General features: G+C 54.5%; 2 protein-coding genes across 8 annotated transcripts; one reads left to right on the top strand and one right to left on the bottom strand.

Moving 5' to 3' along the window:
- Positions 1-1,175: 1,175 nt before the first annotated feature.
- On the bottom strand, positions 1,176-3,589 carry Tigd5 (tigger transposable element derived 5). Its single transcript, XM_038342622.1, has one exon. The coding sequence runs from the start codon at positions 3,533-3,535 to the stop codon at positions 1,613-1,615; it is 1,923 nt and encodes a 640-aa protein (XP_038198550.1). The 5' UTR covers positions 3,536-3,589; the 3' UTR covers positions 1,176-1,612.
- Eef1d (eukaryotic translation elongation factor 1 delta) lies at positions 2,666-17,493 on the top strand. Of its 7 annotated transcripts, none has more exons than XM_038342647.1 (8): positions 2,666-3,107; positions 11,961-12,081; positions 12,520-12,591; positions 16,096-16,195; positions 16,277-16,377; positions 16,539-16,760; positions 17,042-17,236; positions 17,400-17,493. In XM_038342647.1, the coding sequence occupies exons 2-8, from the start codon at positions 11,965-11,967 to the stop codon at positions 17,436-17,438; spliced, it is 846 nt and encodes a 281-aa protein (XP_038198575.1). In that variant the 5' UTR covers positions 2,666-3,107; positions 11,961-11,964; the 3' UTR covers positions 17,439-17,493. The 7 variants fall into 7 exon arrangements, with proteins under 7 accessions (XP_038198575.1, XP_038198574.1, XP_038198572.1 ...); XM_038342646.1 differs by having other exon boundaries at positions 11,958-12,081; XM_038342642.1 differs by lacking the exon at positions 2,666-3,107 and adding an exon at positions 3,926-4,081 and having other exon boundaries at positions 11,958-12,081.
- The last annotated feature ends 1,203 nt before the right edge of the window (positions 17,494-18,696 follow it).

The following is an 18,696-nucleotide window of genomic DNA, read 5'->3' as shown; positions in this document are numbered from 1 at the left end:
AGGTCCACCTCTCCACAGACCTGGAAGTAGGTCTGTCAAAGCCTGATGGCAGCTCCTAGCCTGTGTACCTGGGTGATATGGAAGCTGCTGGAATTAAACACATTAGACTTCTGAAACCCCACCCAAGTTGCTAAGGTTGGAGACCCTCTACCAGCCACGACTGCCCAAGGTCCTCTAGGTCTTTAGGCTTGAGGCCAGGTACATAGTGTGTACAGACAGAGTTTGCTACCTGAGCCTCCGTTCTCTTGTTCCATGTGTTCCTTCAACTCTTAATATTTACGTAGACTTTTGACTGGGGTGTAGTGTGGTTCTAAGGAGCTGTATTCTTGGACTTACGTGCAGATCATTTTTGGATACCTCATCCATGGCTCCACCCATTGCCAAGCTCTTGCATCCCTTGCCCTTCCCCACATCGTGTTTTCAAGGCTCAGACTATGAGGGAAGAGGTGAAGATAAGGGGCAAGTACTAGGACAGGGGCTCAGGACAGTATTTCTGCAAAGGCAATATTGGCCCTCCCTCAGACACAGGTGCCTCAGCTCTAGACCACCTGGAGCAATCTGAATCCGCAATTGGACAGAGCACCAGAGTGATTCAAAATCTGGATATTATTAGAGTAGAGTCTTTTTCTCCAACCTGGGCCATCCAGCAATAGTTTCTCAGCCACACTCTTGGCAATGCCAGGAGGTGGATGAGTCTAGGGTTGGGGCTGGTGCAGGAAGAGCCCATGAGTGTACAGAGGTTGACTCAAAGGCACTGTCATGTTCTCAGATGGTTGCAAAGGCTGTGACCTGTTTCCTGGGAGTTCAGACAGCCCTAGAGCTGGACAAAGTGCTTGGTAGCTTGTCCTGCCATTGGTCAAGCCACCTGGGTCCAAATCCAAACACTTGCCAACATCAGGAGTGGAAGATCTAGTCAGAAGGGAGTATTTTGAAGGACTAAAAATCTAAGTAGAACAGAATCGACTATACTTTGCTGTATCCAAAACCTCACCAAGCACTGGGCTTCCATTTCCTTGCATCCCACTCTCTGTGAGTACACCATCCCAGGTCAAGGAACTGGGGCCTAGCCTGAGCTCTGATCCAGCACCACAAGGGCCTTCAGTTATCAGAGCAAGGGCAAGATAGCCCAGAGACCACCTCACTCTTCCGGCACTCATGGTTCCCTATGAAGAGCATCTTTTAAAACAGGTTTAATGTGTTTTTGCTTGTTTTTAAAACAAAACCTAGTGCTTTCCCACTGAGGTGAGGCCAGGCAGCACCGGGGAGGCAGAAGCAGGAGCCTCATCCAGTGCACATGGGGGCAAGGGTAGGGGTGAGCCCCATAGGGGCTGGAACGGAAGTACAGTCAACTGTTCTCCAGTAGGTGCTGTGCTTATGGGCCCATATGTGCCTACTCAGCAAAGAGCATCTGCTCCTTTAAACTACTTCCCCAAGATGCTGTGGATCACGGGACAGGGCATCCTTTACCGATGGAACTCCTCCACGCTGTATTGGGCGTGCACCCCTGGACCTCTACAGTGGACTATACCAGGGAGAAAAGGTGGAAGACGGCAGACTGTGTATGCCCCCTCTCTCCCAGTGCAGCACGAAAATGGCCAGTGGGCCCCGGAGGTTACACGCCACCATGGGAAGCTGCAGATGAGGGCCCCATGCCGCCGAGCCTCCGTGCCATGGTAATGAGGGAACGTAGCTGCACTAGCCTCACTGCTCCCACTTCTCTAGGATCCTGGCTCTCCAGCCACCTCAGAGCTGTCTCTAGACCCCAAACAGCTTCCCCAGCAGTAGGTACCAACATTCCTCCTTGCTCAGTGGCCTCCTCCTCCTCCTCTCCAGCCCCCAGGCTAGAGGGCAGGCTGGCTGGGGAAGGAGGGGCTGCGGGAACCACCTCCTCTCTGCAGCCCTCAGGGAGACCCCCGTCATCGTCCAGGTGCAGCCACTCTGCCACCTCTTCAGGTGCCAGGCGCTTGTAAGCCAGAGCTGCCAGATGTGTGAGGTCACTGAGCACCCTGCTGCGTTCGGCAGCCTCCTCTACCTGGTGGGCTGGCTGCTGCCCGGGCTCAAAGGCTGCCCTAAGACCCAGCAGCCAGCAGCGCTCTATGCTGCCTGCCTGGACCAGGTCCCATGAGAGGCCAGCCAGGTATAGCATGTCCTTGAGCATGAAGCTTCTCATGAAGTCTAGAGGGGAGCCACTGGCACAAGACACAGCAAGCCTCAGCAGCTCTCGTTTGTACAAATGTTTGAAGGCTGCCACCACACCATGCTCCAGCGGCGCAGGGATGTGCGCTCGGCTGTTGCCCTTGGACAAGAAAAGCACACGAACTGCACCATCAGGTGTCTGCAGCTCCTCTGGGGACCCAAGGAGCTCAGGCTGGCACTGCCTAGGAGTCTCCTCACTCTCCTCCAGGGCGGGCACCCTAGTGGCCCAGCTTGGACAGGGTGGATGGGCCACTAGCAACACCGCCTTCTGTTGCAGGCAGCTTCGGCGCAGGTAGCGCTTGACGCCAGGGACGAATTCCTCAAAGAACCAGCCCCGAAGAAGAGGACGACTGAGCCAGGCATCCGGACTGTAACGGTAGGAGGCCGGGAACTTGTCCTGGTTGTGGTGACGCAAGCTGGGTGGGTCTGGTAGTTGTCCGATAACTAGTGGCTTCAACTTGTGGCTGCCCGTCAGGTTGGCGGCCAACAGAACTGTCACTCGGTCGCCTGGCCAGCGCTGGCTGCACCCACTAGGCCCGCTGGAGTCCCGAACGCCTGGAGTTGAGGTCTGCTCCGGAAGTAACCTCCAGTACAGACCAGTAACGTTGGCGTTGTAGATCTGTTCGTCACCATAGCCGCCCTCGGAATGGGGTAGAGTGGTCAGCGCACGGTCAGGTAGAACTGCGCCGGGTGACTGTGTAGGCTCCTCCTTGACAGGTGCAGGGCCTGCGGCCGGGGACTCGGCCTCGCCATAGATGCGCTGGCTGGAGATGCCGTGGCGCTTCTGCCAGCGCCAGAACCAGCCGTGGCTAGCCTTGAAGGTACACTCGGGGCCGTAGATCTGGCGAGCAAAGGCCTCAGCCTGCGCTTGGATGACCGGACCGGACAGCGGCACGCCGTGCTGGCGCAAGGTGAGAAACCACGAATAGACCGCGCGGTCGATCTCCTCCTCGTTGGCCAGACGCATCTTCTTGCGCTGCGTGCCCACCTCTCCACCAAGCTGGTCCAGAAACCAGCGCAGCTTGGGCTCGTCCTTGAGCCAGCCGCGCAACGTGCCGCCCGGTACGCCAAAGTCGCGGCACACGCTGGCCTGCCGCTCACCGCCCTTGACGCGCTCGATGGCTTGCAGCTTGTCTTTGATGGAGTAGGCCTTGCGGAAAGTCATTTTTACGGCCACGCGGGGCCGCGGCTCGGGCGCGGTGGGCGGCGGGCGCGCCACGGGACCCTGGCCCGGAGCCGGTGATCTCGGCGACTCAGCAAGACTCCGAGGAGGGGGAAGACGAACACGATGAGGGACCGGGTGCAGGGTCGGGCCGGCCGGCGGGTTCGTGGGGTACATGGCGTCAGCGCCAGGGACCACCGGGCTAGCTAGCCAGACACCCCGCGCGGGCCGCTCGGGGCGGGGCTCGGGGGCGGGGCTGCCCGGGTCCCTCCCTTTTGTCTCGCCGGCCCTGTCGGGACAGGCTCTCTAGTCCCGCCCCCTTCGCCCCGTGGCGCCTGCGCACGGTCTGGACTCGGACGCGTCAGCGGCGCGTGCGCACACCAACTCCGTTTCGTCCCGCCCTAGTCCGGCCGGCTCCACTCTTCGTGCCTTGGAGGGGTGCTGCGTGTTGGGACGTCCGGTTCTCTGCTGTTTGTAACAACTCCTCGGGTGAAGCGCGGTGCCCGAGGTAGCTGTCCCGTGGCTTCTACCAAAATGGTTCCTGCATGTATTGTGGTGCATGCTCCGCGGGCGAGGCAGCGCGTGCTCAGGGTTATGTCCCCCGCCGGGCCACTTGTGGTCTGTGCCGCTGCGTTTTCCGGGAGCTGCGCGGTCGCCCTCCCTTTCCTTTGCAGTCCTGAGCTCGCAGTTCCAGGTTTTGGTTGCTGCGTCCTTGGCTGGCGTGTGAGTACCGCGGGCCCCGCCTCAAGGAGCGCACGTGCAGCAGAGGCTGGAGTGCCCCGGCCCCGGGCCTTTCGGGTTGGCTCCAGTGGATCAGTGAGGGCTACGGGCTGGTGTCTAGTCCAGTGTGGGGCCGGGCCGGTGGCCACATGGTTGCCAGCTTCCTGAGCGCTGCTTCAGGCCGGCCGCGCGGCGGCCTGCCACGGCCATGACTGACACCCTTACCGGGCCGGCGTTCGACTGCCCCAGCTGTTGCCAAGGTCCTAGGACCTTGCGGTTAAGCACCGAGGGCATACCGAGCTCTAAGGCGTAGAGGGAACTTGATTCGGGTGCAGCCTTGTGGAACTTAGGAGGCACACGAACACAGGGGTAGAGAAAAGGCATGTGATGCCGGTTGGCTCAAACGTAACGGGGCCACTTACTGATTTGAACGCGATGATCTGAGCAGTTTTCTCGGGAAGGGGTCGTTGAAGGGCACGGGCTGTTATTTTTTCTAATACATGAGCGCTCTCTCTCCCAGCATCATGGTTTTCTAGAGTGAAAGCCTACCTCGCAGCAAAAGAACTTGTTGAAGCTAATGTTGAGATGCCACCCCCCCCCCCCGGGGGATGCTTCTGAATTGGCCCTGTCACTCAGGAATGATAACTCAGTCTCACCTCAGGTGGATCCTCATGGATAAAGCAAAAGATGGATGGAACAGGACCACCCGGTGCCCCCTGAGCCAATCCTATGGGGCAGCAGAGTCCGAGAGGAAGAAGTCCTCAAAGGGACGAGGAGTCTCCTCCCAGGCTCTGCGGTGGCTAGTTCAGCATGAGCCTCCACTTTGACTGCAGAACTCCGTAAACAGCTGCAGCGTTGGCAGAGGGAGCCACATAGACTTTCTTAACCTGAGATGTGTGCTGCATAGCGTTCTGTCCTTTCAGGAGGAAGCTGGTATAGGGCTAGTTCTCCAAGCTCAGCTTTTGGATAGCTGAGGCCCCTGGGCTTACTGCAAATGAGGCAGAGGTGCACGAGAGGATTTGACGGTCAGAAAGAGTGGCTCTTGGGGGCTGTAGGCAGACGATACTGGTGTGTGCTTGTTGCTGGTTGGAGACATTTCCAGGTACTGGAAGATGCCTTCTCCAGCTCCACATATCACTTAACTCAGCACATTGGGGTGGTTACACCAGTCAGCGCCTCCATTTTCCTTTCTGGGTCTAAGATGTCACATGATCATTCCCTGCCTAAGTATGAGGTTTGGCACAGGTGTTACCAAGTGTAAAGGAAGAGCTAAGAGAGCAAGAGCTGTCTGGCAAGCCCCAGGACCTGTGTGTCAGGTCAGGGTACCTCAGGTTGGAACAGAAATAGAACCAGCAAACCATGGCATTTGGGCTTAGGCTGGGCACTAGCCTTTGGGGCTCAAGATGGGCAAAAAAGCACAAGTCAGTGTTTCTCGAAAGGACTGGGACATCCTGGAGCAGAGAAGCAGGGTGGGAACTTGGGGATGTAGAATTCTCATGGGAGAAAAGACCCAGGGCATTATCACTCCAGTGCCTAGGTAAACGGCAGTGTGGCTCCCCCACTGCGTGTCTGGTTGTGACTAAAGAGAGCCTTTGCTTCGAGTGCTACCGGCTGCCCCTTGGGACACCAGCTTCAAGCAGTTCCGACAGGCAGCCCTGGTTCACAGACTCAGGCTAGCTGAGCAAGGGAGTGTTGCTACTGGGGTGCAGGGGTGTCAGTTGGACCTGCTGGCAGACCCCATTCCCTATCCACCGTGCTCACGAGGACAGTGAGTATTGGGAGCCCATCAGTGATCGGACCGATGGGGTGACATGCCATTTCAGAACGTCCAGAGGACAGAAGGTGTGGGGCTTAGGGCTCAGAAAGCCATCCCAGAGGGAAATTTTCTCTATTGTTCCCAGCACATGGAACCCTTCAGATGTTTGCTGCCGTGGTGGGGCATAGCTGTGACATACCTGTTCTCATCTTCCTTGGGGTCCAGTCCCCTAACCAGAAGGGTCCCTGGTAGGAGCCCTGACTAGTCCAAATTAGTAGAAGCTATGAGAGTCCTAAACACTTGTGGCCTTCTTTGGGGAGCAGATGTAGGTTGGCCCTCGGAGGCTGCAGCTGGCCAGTTAGCTCTTTTGGCAAGTTCCTTGTGAGTGGGGCTAGGACTGAGTCCTGGTACTTAGGACCTATAAGGCCTTGTCTTACCACACAAACTGCCTGTATCCAGGGCCCTCCAGAGCTCAGGATTATCCGTCTCCCACACACAAAGGGTCTTGACAGCTTACCTCTGGTAACCAGTCTTGCTTTCCGGACTCCAGCCTCTATCCAGGAGCCAGGGCAAGGGTGTCTGTCTAGGTCCTTTGGCGTGTCTGTGCCTGCTTCTCCGGAAGTTGGCTTTCTTTCCGGTATTTCTGTCTCTTTAGCATGTTTCTGCTATTGCCTGGATAAAACCTCAGGAGAAAGAAAGGCCAACCCTGTTGTAGGAACACGGGTATTGACAGACTTGTCCTTGTGGGGGTTTGAGAAATTCACAGCTGCCTGTTTCTAGGCTGTTTTTCCTGGACAGTTTGCATGTATGTGTCCTCCAGGGAAGCAATGGAGTTCAGTGCCCAGTGTGGGTACAGACTGGCTAAAGTCCTCAAGCCTATTGTGTGCCTCTGGGGAAAGTAGGTTGGGGAAGACTGTGTCCTTTGGGAGCCTTTGCTACTTGTGCTGTCTAGGGTTGGCATCCCTACCTGTTTGGTCTCTATCCCCCCAACCCAGAGATAAGAGGTCCAGTATCAGCATGGTCACTGGGCCTTGGTGGCAGCTGAGCCCACAGCTTAGAGCTGTCTGGACCACTTGGTCCCTTGGAGATAGGGCAGTGGGGGAATGTCCTTATCTTTTGAAGCCTTGCCAGTGAAGGGGAGCCTTCTTCCCCAGCTAAGGGAGCATCTGTAGGTACTAGCTCACCTTATTGCAGGCTGTAGGCACAGTAAAGGACAGGGTGGGAGCAGGTAGCTTCCGTGGTTTTTTTTGCTTGTCTCCTAGTTATTAGGAACCCAAGAGCTACGTATCAGGGGCTAATGGGAAAGTGCTACCTCTCAATTATGAGGACCAGGCAGCCACCTGGGATTGGATGGTGTATCTCATTTTATCCTCTGTTGCCATGCCTCCTCGACAAGCAGCTTCTAAAAGGCCACCCAGGCTGCCCAAAGCTGCTGTCTGGCATGGGTGGCCTTTCCCACTGCTCTAACCTTGCTGCTTTTCCTTCATGCTGTCCTAGGAGGCCAAAGCAAAAGTAAGTACACCTGCGAAGTACCCTGTGTCTCCTCCCTTCACCCGAGCCAAGGAACCCCCAGCCATCACCTTGCCCGAGGGAGGCATACCTAGGCAGAGTTGAGCTTGCTAGGACAGGGCAGTGGTGTGATTAAGCAAGTCAGCATACAGCCCTCTGCCCTATGGAGAAGTGGTGGCCAGTCGTGAAGATATGGCCTAAGGAAGTATCCAGCCTTAGTGGCCCTGTCCCTTCTTGGAAGTAGCTACATCTGTTGCCTTCAGGAGGGTTCCAGCCAAGTCTAAGTTTGGTAGAGAGCCAGTTTAGTGGGCGTTGCCGAAGGGAATGGAGGGTCAACCTAGACCTGTATGTAGCCTTCCATGAGAGCAGAGCAGCCCCGGAGAGTTGACTCAGTCAGGTCCTGCTGTGATGGCATACGCTGCCCCGTGGTGACAGTGGGTGATGTCACAATGCTGTGCCTCCTGGGATCCTGCTCAGTCCCTGTCCCTGCCCCTGCCACTTGGCCTTGGTAAGTGAGGGGGTGGTCTGGAGACCTCTGTACACGGGGTCTCTGTGGCTCCTGGTCCTGGCTGGCTCCTCACAGTGGAGAGAGCTTGGGTGGACTGTATTAAAGAATGATAGCTCTCACTTAGAGGTAGGCTCCAGGGCATGACAATTTGAGTCTTCTGAGATTCTGAGCATAGGTGAGATTTGGACAGCTTAACACTCTTCCAGTCAAGCGTTTTGTCGGGTGTATTAGGAAAAGGTCCTAGCTGGTGATAGGAAGGTTTGCTGTCCAGCCGAAGGGTTCCCTTCCACTGCTCGAGAGCCTGCCAGACAGTCGGTGTTATTCAGACCCACAGCAACATGGTAGTGGCATCTGTACCCCAGTCCGTGAATTTTGTTAGTTGAGTCCAGACTACAAAGTCTTAGAATGGCTACCCTTCTAGGGCAAAGCAGCACTAGGAATATTTACCTGTGGCTTTCTGGGCTGGCTAGTAGAACCTGGAACCTGTCTTTTCCATGGTGCCACGTTCAGCTTCAGGAGTAGTGGAGGCAAGTCCTCCCTTACGGCTGTTGCTATGTGCTTCAGAACCAAACCCTGCTGAGGGGACAGAGCTTTAGGTAACACCGGGTCTGATAAGGAAGCTGAGACCCCTGAGGCAAGAGTCCTGTCCACTGATTACAGTAGCCGGTGGGATATGGTATCCTGAGACTGAAGGCCCCATGATGACCCTTCGGTTCCGATGGAAATAGAGCTGTGGTCTGGTGGCCTCCTGGTTGGGAGGTGACAGCTGATTAAGGATCCCTGTTGGTGGGCAGTCAGCCCCGGACCCATCCCTGTGAGGTCAGTCAGGCTCACAGAGACTCTCCCTTTCCCAAGATTCTTGCCCCTGCTCCAGAAAGGCCCACGAGTCTGGACAAGGTTGTTGTGTGGCCAGGGTAGGTTTAGGTCAGTGATGGGCTACTTGCTGGTGCTCCATCCCACCTTGACAAGTCCCTGTCAGTGAACATCAGCCACCACTAGGAGGTGTCAGGCTCAGCATATACAAAAGCACAGCCAGTCTTAAGCTTGATTTCAGTAAGCCATGAGTAATTTACTATACATCTCATGGGATGTGTTTACACTTAAAAAAAAGAGAGAGCCTACTGATTGTTTTTATTAAAGCCTACTGTAAATGAGGACAGCTGTTTGTTTTGTTTGGCGCCCTATCTGGAGTCCCCTTGAGAAAAGGTGTTTGCCGAGTTTGGAGGTGTTTAGATCCTTTTCTCAAGCTGTGGGCTATGGGTTAGCAAAGACAACAAATGCAATAATAAGACATGGGTGTATGCCTATATATGTATGCTGTTTTGTATTTACCAAAGCTCCTGGTGTGGATTTGACGTCCGTGCCCTTGCATGTCATCCGGTCAAGCCCCTTCCGGTGGCTTGCCCTCTCATTTGCCCAGGCCTCCCTGCCCACCCTTGCCTACCAGACTGGAGGGTGAGGGAAGGCAGGTGCCTCTGCCGTGTTGCAACTGCCCTTCTTGTGCTTGCTTTTTAACGCTGCGCTCGAAGATGAGGAGTGGGAAGGCCTCTTGTGCGCTGGAGACCGTCTGGGAGGACAAGCACAAGTATGAGGATGCAGAACGGCGCTTCCATGAGCATGAGGCCACGCGAGCCGCCGCCTCCGTCCAGCAGCTCCTGGCCAAGGTGCCAGCTGTGAACGGGCCCAGCCAGGAGGACACAGAGGACCCCGACGAGGCAGAGGCCCCCCACACCGACAGCAGGAGTGATCCTAGGAAGAGCCACGAGTGCAAGAAGCCCCTACAGAAAAAGAGGAAGCGCTCCCCCAAGAGTTGGCTTGGCCAGTCAGACCTGGCCCTCGTGGGCCTCTCAGCTGACCACGTATGGCTGGACAAGCCCCTCTTCGACCAGGCAGAAAGCTCCTACCGCCAGAGGCTGGCAGATGTGGCCGCTCAGGCAGCCCAGCCGCCTGCTCTGGCCCCTAGAGCCCCCTGTACGCATGGAAGCCATGTGGCCTGCCACCACGTGACCTGGGGGATCTGGGTCAACAAGTCTTGCTTTGATCAGGCTGAGCGGGCTTTTGTGGAGTGGTCTCAGGCCTTGCTGCTGGCGGTGGAGGGGAGCCGCAGGCAGGGGACTCCTGACACAGGCCAGCAGGCTGCCTCTCCTGACCTGGCCTTGGCCTGCCAGCCTTGCCCACCAGCTAATGGCCAGCCTCCTCTGGGCAGCCTGCAAGCACTGGTGCGGGAGGTGTGGCTGGAGAAGCCCCGGTATGATGCAGCTGAAAGGGGCTTCTATGAGGCTCTATTTGATGGCCACCCCCCAGGGAAAGTACGTCTGCAAGAGCGAGCCAGTCAGGCAGAGGGTGCCCGGAGGGGCCGCAGAGACCGTCGGAGTCGCAATGCAGTAGGAAACAAGCGAGCTGGGTCAAAACGGGCTGATGGGGAGGCCCCCTCTTCTCTGCCCTACTGGTACTTCCTACACAAGGACGCAGAGGCTCCCTGGCTCAGCAAGCCTACTTACGACAGTGCTGAGTGCCGCCACCATGCTGCTGAGGCCTTGCGCATAGCCTGGCGCCTAGAAGCTGCCTCCCTGGCTCACCGACCCACGCCCCGTTCTGGCCCATCCATGTCCAGCCTGAGACCCAAGTAGGAGAAATATGGCTGCAGGTGTCGGGACTGACCTGGGCTGTGAGCATACTAGGGACAGCTGTCTCTAGGCTGGTGTCCCTCGTGCCCCTGTGGACCTGACCAGCTTGAATGTAGGGTGGGGTGGGCACCTGCGGTGGTCTGCCCTCGAGGGCTACAGAGTTCTGACTTGCTGATGTTGGCTGGGGAAGGGGTCTACATGAGGCAAAGCCCCCTATCACGGGAGCCCAGAAGACAGATTGTTGGCAGGGTGGGTGGGAAACCTTGTAGCTGGGTCTCCTGCACCTGACAGGTGTTGACACCCACAGCCCAGGCTATAGTGTGTGCTCTTGGAGGTCAGGTGGGCCTTAAATCTGAGAGCTGCACGTGGTTGACAGACTCTGAAGGGTGCTTGTCTTTTACCTCCCAGTGAGGAGAGAGACCTGCCTTTAGCCCAGAGCCCCCAAGGGGTCTTGCTCCAGTACAAGTGGATGGAGTCCTAACAGTGGTATCTGAAGGCCAGGAAAGGCTTTTGGGTCGTAATATGTGACCATTGGAGGTGGCCCCTAGGCAGATAGGTCTGATGGATAGACATGGAAGAGACAGAAGTAACACCAGTGGCAAGGGGAGAATGGGAATAGAACCCAGTGGTCTGCCACCTAACTGCCCCTGTGTCAGGGCTCAATTCTTGTTAGAAGGCACTTGTTTGATGATGGCATGAGGCTTCCTAAACAGAAAATTGGCAGGGAGAGTGGTTGGTCTGTCATACCTGGTAGGAAGGACGGGCTAGTGACCATGGGCTCTGTGGACACTTTGCAACCCCTAGCTCCCATACTGCTCCAGGTTTAGGAGCTCCATGGAGGGACATGACTTGCGTAGGCTTAGTGAGCCAGACCCTGGTGTAGAACAGCAGTTCTCAGACCCTAGGGCTTTCTTTGTACTCTTGATGGTTTTTTTCTATCTTAATCAAAACTTAAGTACTAAGAGTACATACTGAAAAAGACAAACATGTTGCATGCTTTAGGTGACAGTGAACTTGTCTCATTGTTACAAACCCGTTTGGCTGAAGGGTGGGTAGGTGGCTAGCTGCTGATCTTACGGTTACTTTTGTGCTCTTGCTGCAGGTTTGGGGTATGGTTGGATTGTGTGGTTAGAAAGTCAGGGCCTGCGTGCCTGGTGGTCTGGAGGACTGGCCTAGGGATACCCCTCATCCAGGCCCTGATAGGGGAACCCACTTGGAGGATGAGAGGACAGTTGACTCTGTCTGTGGATGGGGCTTGCTGTTGAACACTAGTCTTAGGCAGCAGAGAGGCATTTTGTGAGCCAAGCAGGACTGTGACCTAGCCCAGCATGCCAAAGCCTTCACGGCTCCCCTGTTCGTTAACTCTGCCTGGTCCAAGGTACTCAGGCAGGATAGGCCTGGTGCCTGTGGGGAAGGGGAAGCCAGAGGTTGACTGCAACTTTTTCTAGCCACTTACCTGGCCACTTTTTCCCATCTCAGCAGAAAAATGGCTACAAACTTTCTAGTGCACGAGAAGATCTGGTTTGACAAGTTCAAATATGACGATGCGGAGAGGAAATTCTATGAGCAGATGAATGGGCCTGTGGCTGCTGGCTCCCGCCAGGTGAGCACTATGCTTAGGGCTGGTGGAACTGGGTGGGCCAGAGGCGTCTTGTTAGGACTAGAAGGCCCTTGGCTGAATCCTAGGGTGCTTCTGCCCTTGGCCTCTGATCCTAACATGGGACTCACTCTTGCTGCTCCCATGCAGCTGGGGCCAGCAAGCAGACAGGTGTCTGGGGTGGTGTGTGGCCAGGCCTCAGCTTGTACTGCTGCCTGCAGACTTTGTGGTCCTGGCCTCGATCACTTTCTGCTTTTCACTGCCCTGGGAGCTTTCATTCTGTGTAATGCATTCATCTCCTTGTAATGCATTCTTGCTTTTTGAGTGAGGGTTCTTAGGGATTTTGTGTTTGTGTGTGGGGTTTGTGTGTGTGTGTGTGTTTGTTAAAAAAATTTTTTTTTAAACCAAAGCAAAAAAGACTAGTTCTTTCTGCACTGTCTGCAGGAGAATGGTGCCAGCGTGATCCTCCGTGACATTGCAAGAGCCAGAGAGAACATCCAGAAATCCCTGGCCGGAGTGAGTACCCACGACCCATGTACCCATGGGCTCGTGCTCGGCCAAACAGCATGTCTGAGATGTGGTTTTTTTCAGCCCTTCGGCACTGCTGACTATTTTGGCCTTGGAGCAAGTTAGGGCACAGGGCGTGGTGCTGTGCTCTTGTAGTGTGTGAGTGCTTGAGGCCTCCATAACCACACCGCCGTGGAAAATGGTCTTGTTCTCTAGACTTTTCCATGTCTCTCGTGTGTACTGAAGTTACTCTAGCTATTCCTGCGGTGCCTGCCATGGGCTGCCTGGGCTAAGGGGTGTCATTTTTATAGGGTGTGGACTGTAGGCACATGCCTTGCAAGACTGTTCTTCCTGCTTGCTCCCTTGCCGAAGAAGCGCACATCCCTATCCATTAGACTGCTCGGTTCTTCCTGGAAAGGGGACAATTATTTAGTGAGGTGTGCTAGTCAGCATCATCTGAACTAAGGCCTGGAAGGGGGCACCCTGCATGGCTCCTGGGGTCTCAGACCAAGGCTGGGTGTACCCCATCTAGCTCTAGCATTCTGGAATAGCTGAGGAAGGTGTGCCCTTTAGACGGCAGGCAAACTTGCCCTGTGTTCTCAATCCAGAGAAGTCAAGCCCTTAGGCTGTCTCTGGAATGGGCTTACGTCCTGGAACAGGTTTTCTGATGGCTCTTTAGTGGGTTACCACAGCCATACTGCTTAAGACAATGTGAATTTGTCATCAGATGGTCATGGAGGCTGGAGGTTGAAATAGGGCCAGAGGCAGTGGAGTTGGGTTCCTTCTGAGGTTCTGAGCGTCCTTTCCTACCTGCCCCCCTCCTTGGGGCAATGTTTGTTCTTGGGGTTCTTATCCTGTCAGCCTCCACTCTCCCTGTGGCCCTCCTGTACCCCATCATCACAGGAGACTTGTGAACCTTGAGATAGCTCAGATTCTTGTTTTGTCTTTAAACCCTGAATCTTGTTCGCCATTTTTGAAAGCATGCTGTGTAAAGCAACAGATTTGTAGTCAACAGGCATTCCCATTTGAAACAGGGAAATGTAGAAAGGGCCACTGGTCCCAAACAATTTCAGGCTCCTGCCAGGCTTCCTGAGTCGTCCTTTGTGGCTCATGTGGCCCTGGGATACAGTGCTCACCAACAGCACTGTTGAAGCTGAAACTTAAACAGCCTCTCTGCCTGAGGAAGGTAGAGATCTTCAGCCTTTAAAAAATGTTTTTGTTTTTAATATTTCACCCTGATCCCCTATTTGGTCTAAATTAGTGGTGGTATATACTTTGTCACAGAAATCTGCGCATTGGCAGGAGGTTCCTCTTGGTATTTTTGATCCCATCACATACCTTAGCATATGGCTGTGGGAGTTCACAGGTCACGGTGCTGGCCCCTGACCTTTCAGGTCCTTACACTTCCACTCTTCCCAAGGCAGCCACTGCTGCCTTCAGCATTTTGCTCTCGACACTGAATTTGTTTCCCTTTGCTCTCTAGAGGGGCAAAGAATTTCCCCAGCCATCTAGCCCTAGCTTTTTTTCTGCTCTGCTTTCCTTTTGCTACTTATGGGAGAAAAGAAACTGAGGCCAGCCTGGTTTACAAAGTGAGTTCCAGGACAGGTTCCAGAGAAACCCTGTCTCTCCCCCTTCCCCCCCCAAAAAAAACTTCCTGGCTAGGTGTACAGTGACAGCACTTGGGAAAGCTGAGGCAGAAGGATCGCCACAACTTTGAAATCTGCACTGTAGGACAAGGTCTTTGAAAAACAAAACAAAAATAACCTCAAACCTCCAGCTGAAGATGAAGTTTTCTCACTTAGAAGTCCTGGATACAGAGGGCCTAAACTCCCTGCTGTGCCTTCAGGCCTGTGCCCACTGCCATCTCTACAGCAGCTTTAGAGGCATCTTGTGGAGCAGAACCAAGGTGTCCATGGAGTCCTTCAGAAGTCTGGAGAAAATCCACTCTGTCTGGTCATCCCTGCCTCTATTTCTCTCGTCCCCGCTGACGTGCATAGAGCAGTGGTTCTCAGCCCTCCTAACACTGCAGCTCTTTACCACAGCTCCTTATGCTGTGGTGCCCTTGGCTGTAAAATTGTTTAATTGCTACTTCATAATTTAAATATCTGTTTTCTGACGGTCTTAGGTGACACCTATGAAAGGGTCACGACCCAGAGGTTGAGAACCACTGATCCAGGCCCATAGTTCCATCTGTTAAATCTGCTTTGCTGTGTAAACTAACGTGGAGATTCAAGTACAGACATTCCTAGGGCACTAGTCTACCAAATGGTCAACAATGCACAGCCTTTCAGAAGGCTGCACACCCCTGAGCCCTTCCTGGTCCTGCCTGACTCCTGTTAGTTCACATCCTGTCATCCTCTACCAAACTCATGATCCCATGCACACCCAGTGAAGTTCAGTCTCAGTGAACATGGAGTTAGGGAGGGGGATTTATGTACTTGGTCCGGCACATTGAGCTTCAGCATCCAGAAAACTGAGTCGTTCTCAGCAGCCATTTACTGCCCTGGCTCTGGGCTGCCCCTTGCCATGTCCTTTCCTTGGTACCAGGCCTGCTGTCTAGCGTGGGAGAGCCCTCAGGTGTTGTGGAAACAGTCCTGGCATCCCAGCCTAGCATACACTCACGTGTTCTAGTCTTCGGAACTGCCTGGCCTTGCTTGCAGGTAGACGGAAGGTATCTTCCCTTCTATGGTAGCTGTGCCAAGAATCTGACCATAAGGCTCTGCTGCCACATGCAAGTTTTTAAAAAAGAAAGTTAGTTACATTTGTTAGCCCAACTGCTGCTATGCCATGTGTTTGGCAAGACCTGTGTGTCTGTTACCTCTCGTGTGGAGCAGATTCTGCCTAGCAGATACTAAGAGTGCTCGCCACCCTCCCTCAGAGGACGTCCTAGCAGAGCCTGCTGAGATCCATTTGGGCTAGGACTTGCATGCAACTATTTCTTCAGAGCCAGTAACTCTCCCACTCTGAATGGAACTAACATGAGAGCATGAAGCTAGACGCATGGGTTTCCTGCACGGGGAGCCTGCCCTGTGCCCTCCTGGGGCCACCTCAGGAGCAAGATCACAGGTGCCGGCACCACCTCCATGCTCCTTCTGTCTGGCCCCTCAATTGCTTTCCCCTCCTATTTCTAGCTCAAGGTGATGCTGCCTAAATCCCCTGAGGCCCTGGGCCAAGCCACCCCTGGGACTGTAAGTCCTGCTGCTTTCTCTGTTTGGCTCCCTTGTCCTATCCTCTGCTTGGCTGAGAGTGTCACAGTGGGCTGTACAGCCATTCCCTGAAGACCACAGGTCTTCCCTGATCTCCCTAAGCAGAAAGTCTGTTTTGTGGTCCCTTATCTACCTAGGCCTTCCTGTGTTGCTTCTCCAGCAGTTCCTTGACCAAGTACTGTAGGGGATCCTGTAAGACTGAACCTTTGCCAGACCTTCAGCTTGGTCTGGGCTCTGCTTCTGAGTGGCTGTAAGGGAATTCAGAAGCAAGCTAAAGTACTAAGACCAGTGTTTCCCTCCCTTGCAGAGTTCAGGCCCTGGGGCCTCCAGTGGACCTGCTGGAGATCATAGTGAGCTCATTGTACGGATTGCCAGTCTGGAAATGGAGAACCAGAACCTTCGAGGCGGTGAGGGCTTGGGCCTGACAGGTGGGGCTCCAGTTCCAGCCTCTGCTATCTGACTGGCTGGTGTCTCCCTTGTGCCCACAGTGGTACAAGATCTGCAGCAAGCCATTTCCAAGTTGGAGGCCCGGTTGAGCACTCTGGAGAAGAGTTCACCTACTCACCGAGCCACAGCCCCCCAGACCCAGGTGAGTCCCCTTCCCGACTTGGGAAGGAGCCTTGGAGTTGTGCTCCTGGCTTCTGCCTCCACCTGCCCACTATCCCAGGCAAGACTGAACTTCAGGGCAGGCTGGCTTCGTCTTCCAGAGGGCTAAATGAGTCTCAACCTTCTTCCCTTCCTCTATGGCAGCATGTGTCTCCTATGCGTCAAGTGGAGCCCCCGACCAAGAAGGCCGCCACACCAGCAGAGGACGATGAGGACAATGACATTGACCTGTTCGGCAGTGATGAGGAGGAAGAAGACAAGGAGGCAGCCCGACTACGGGAGGAGAGGCTTCGGCAGTACGCAGAGAAGAAAGCCAAGAAGCCCTCACTGGTGGCCAAATCCTCCATCCTCTTGGATGTCAAACCTGTGAGTGGTGGTGGCCCTCTGGGAGGACCAGAAACAGAACCTTTTAACTGGAGCTGGAGGCTGGGCCTGACCACAGCCTCCTAGGTCTTGATGGAAGTTTAAAGACCTTGACATAAGAACAGAAATATGGAGTAGGGCACATGTAATTTGGGGACTGTTTCCAAGCAAAATTGTTTCTTGTATAGTTTGGTGGTGGTGGTGGGGTTATGGGCATTCCCTGTGGTATTCTAGAGATTTCTGAGACGGCTCACTCCGCACCCCACCCTCCCGTTTTCTCACAGTGGGATGATGAGACAGACATGGCCCAGCTGGAGGCTTGTGTGCGTTCCGTCCAGTTGGACGGGTTGGTCTGGGGGGGCTCCAAGCTCGTGCCCGTTGGCTATGGAATCCGGAAGTTGCAGATCCAGTGTGTGGTGGAAGATGACAAAGTGGGCACCGACTTGCTAGAAGAGGAGATCACCAAGTTTGAGGAGCATGTGAGTGGGCATGAGTGCTAGGGTGGGAAGACCAGGTGGTTCCAGGACATTGGCTCCAGTGGCCCCACATCCATGGGAGCGGGTCCCTGTCAGACCCCACTGTGGAGCCTGAGTGGGGAGGCCTCCAGACATCCACAGCAGCAGTCTCTGTCTCCGCCCACAGGTGCAGAGTGTCGACATCGCAGCTTTCAACAAGATCTGAAGATCGGAGCGTGTGGTTCGCGTGTGTGAGGACCTAAGATTAAAGACTGAGACCCCGCACTCTGGCTCTGTGGTGTTCCTTGATGTGCATATCAGTGTGCCAAATGTGCCAGGCTCTAGCCATTCTTGCCCAGCCCAGCCCCTTTTGCCTCTTTAAGCTGTTTGAGCCAGAAACAAAATCCATTGAGCCCACATTTATCCACCCTGTGCCTCTTGCCCCTGCTGTTGTGACCATGTAGAGTCTACCTAGGCCTGATCTAACATCACTCCTCCCTCCTCACCTCTGGAGGGGCAGTGCAGTTGACTGGAGGGGGGCTGTAGCACCTGCACTATGGGGCGGTATGCCAGCCTGGAACTAGGCTGGAGGTTTAAACACATACGCACACAGACAGAGACATGGGGACACGGGTCATCTTTGAAACAAGAATGCTAACTTCATTGTGCTCCAGGGAAGCTTATATAGGGATCCTTAACTGATAGCCACACCCCAGCTCTTGGGATTTCCAGCTGTAAAACCCACCAGAATTCACACTCCCCTGCCATCAGGAACTCATGAGGGTCTCGTGCTCAGAGCAGCAGCAGACACAGGAAAGCAAGTTGTTTCACTCCAGCAGGCAAAGAAAGTCAAGGGGCCAGGATTCTGCAGCCCCCAATAAGGGGCCATATCTTTCATGTTCTGGGATGGTTAGAATATGGACAGCCAGATGTACGGTGTGGAATTTTCCCTGCCCGTTCCACGGTGGTCAGTGCTCGGGTTTTGGGTGAAATAGTATGGACGTCTGGTGAGAGGTGCAAAGTGTGGCTGGTCCCTGCCAGTGCTGTTCATCATGATCCTTAGCCACGAGGGAGCAGTGTGGTCCCTCCCCCTCAAAAGCTTTCCCGTGGAGCCTGAGATGCAGGATCCAACAAAAGCTGTAACCTGAAGATGGGGTTTCAATTCCCAGCTCAACCAGGTGTAATTAACTTCAGCTCCAGGTAATCTGGTGCCCTCTTCTGGCCTCTGAGCTTTAAGTCTGCCTGTAGTTCAGCAGCACCCACACTTTTTTTCCTTTTTTTAAAAAAAAAAGATTTATTAATTATGTATACAGTATTCTCAGTATTCTGTCTGCATGTATGCCTGCAAACCAGAAGAGGGCCCCAGATCTTATTACAGATGGTTATGAGCCACCATGTGGTTGCTGGGAATTAAACTCAGGACCTTTGGAAGAGCAAGCAGTGCTCTTAACCACTGAGCCATCTCTCCAGCCCCCTCCTTTTTT

The sequence above is a fragment of the Arvicola amphibius genome, chromosome 9, assembly GCF_903992535.2.
Source record: "Arvicola amphibius chromosome 9, mArvAmp1.2, whole genome shotgun sequence".
NCBI classification, from domain to species: domain Eukaryota; kingdom Metazoa; phylum Chordata; class Mammalia; order Rodentia; family Cricetidae; genus Arvicola; species Arvicola amphibius.
Note: the sequence above shows the minus strand (reverse complement) of the source record. Positions and strands in the feature narration are given on the sequence as shown.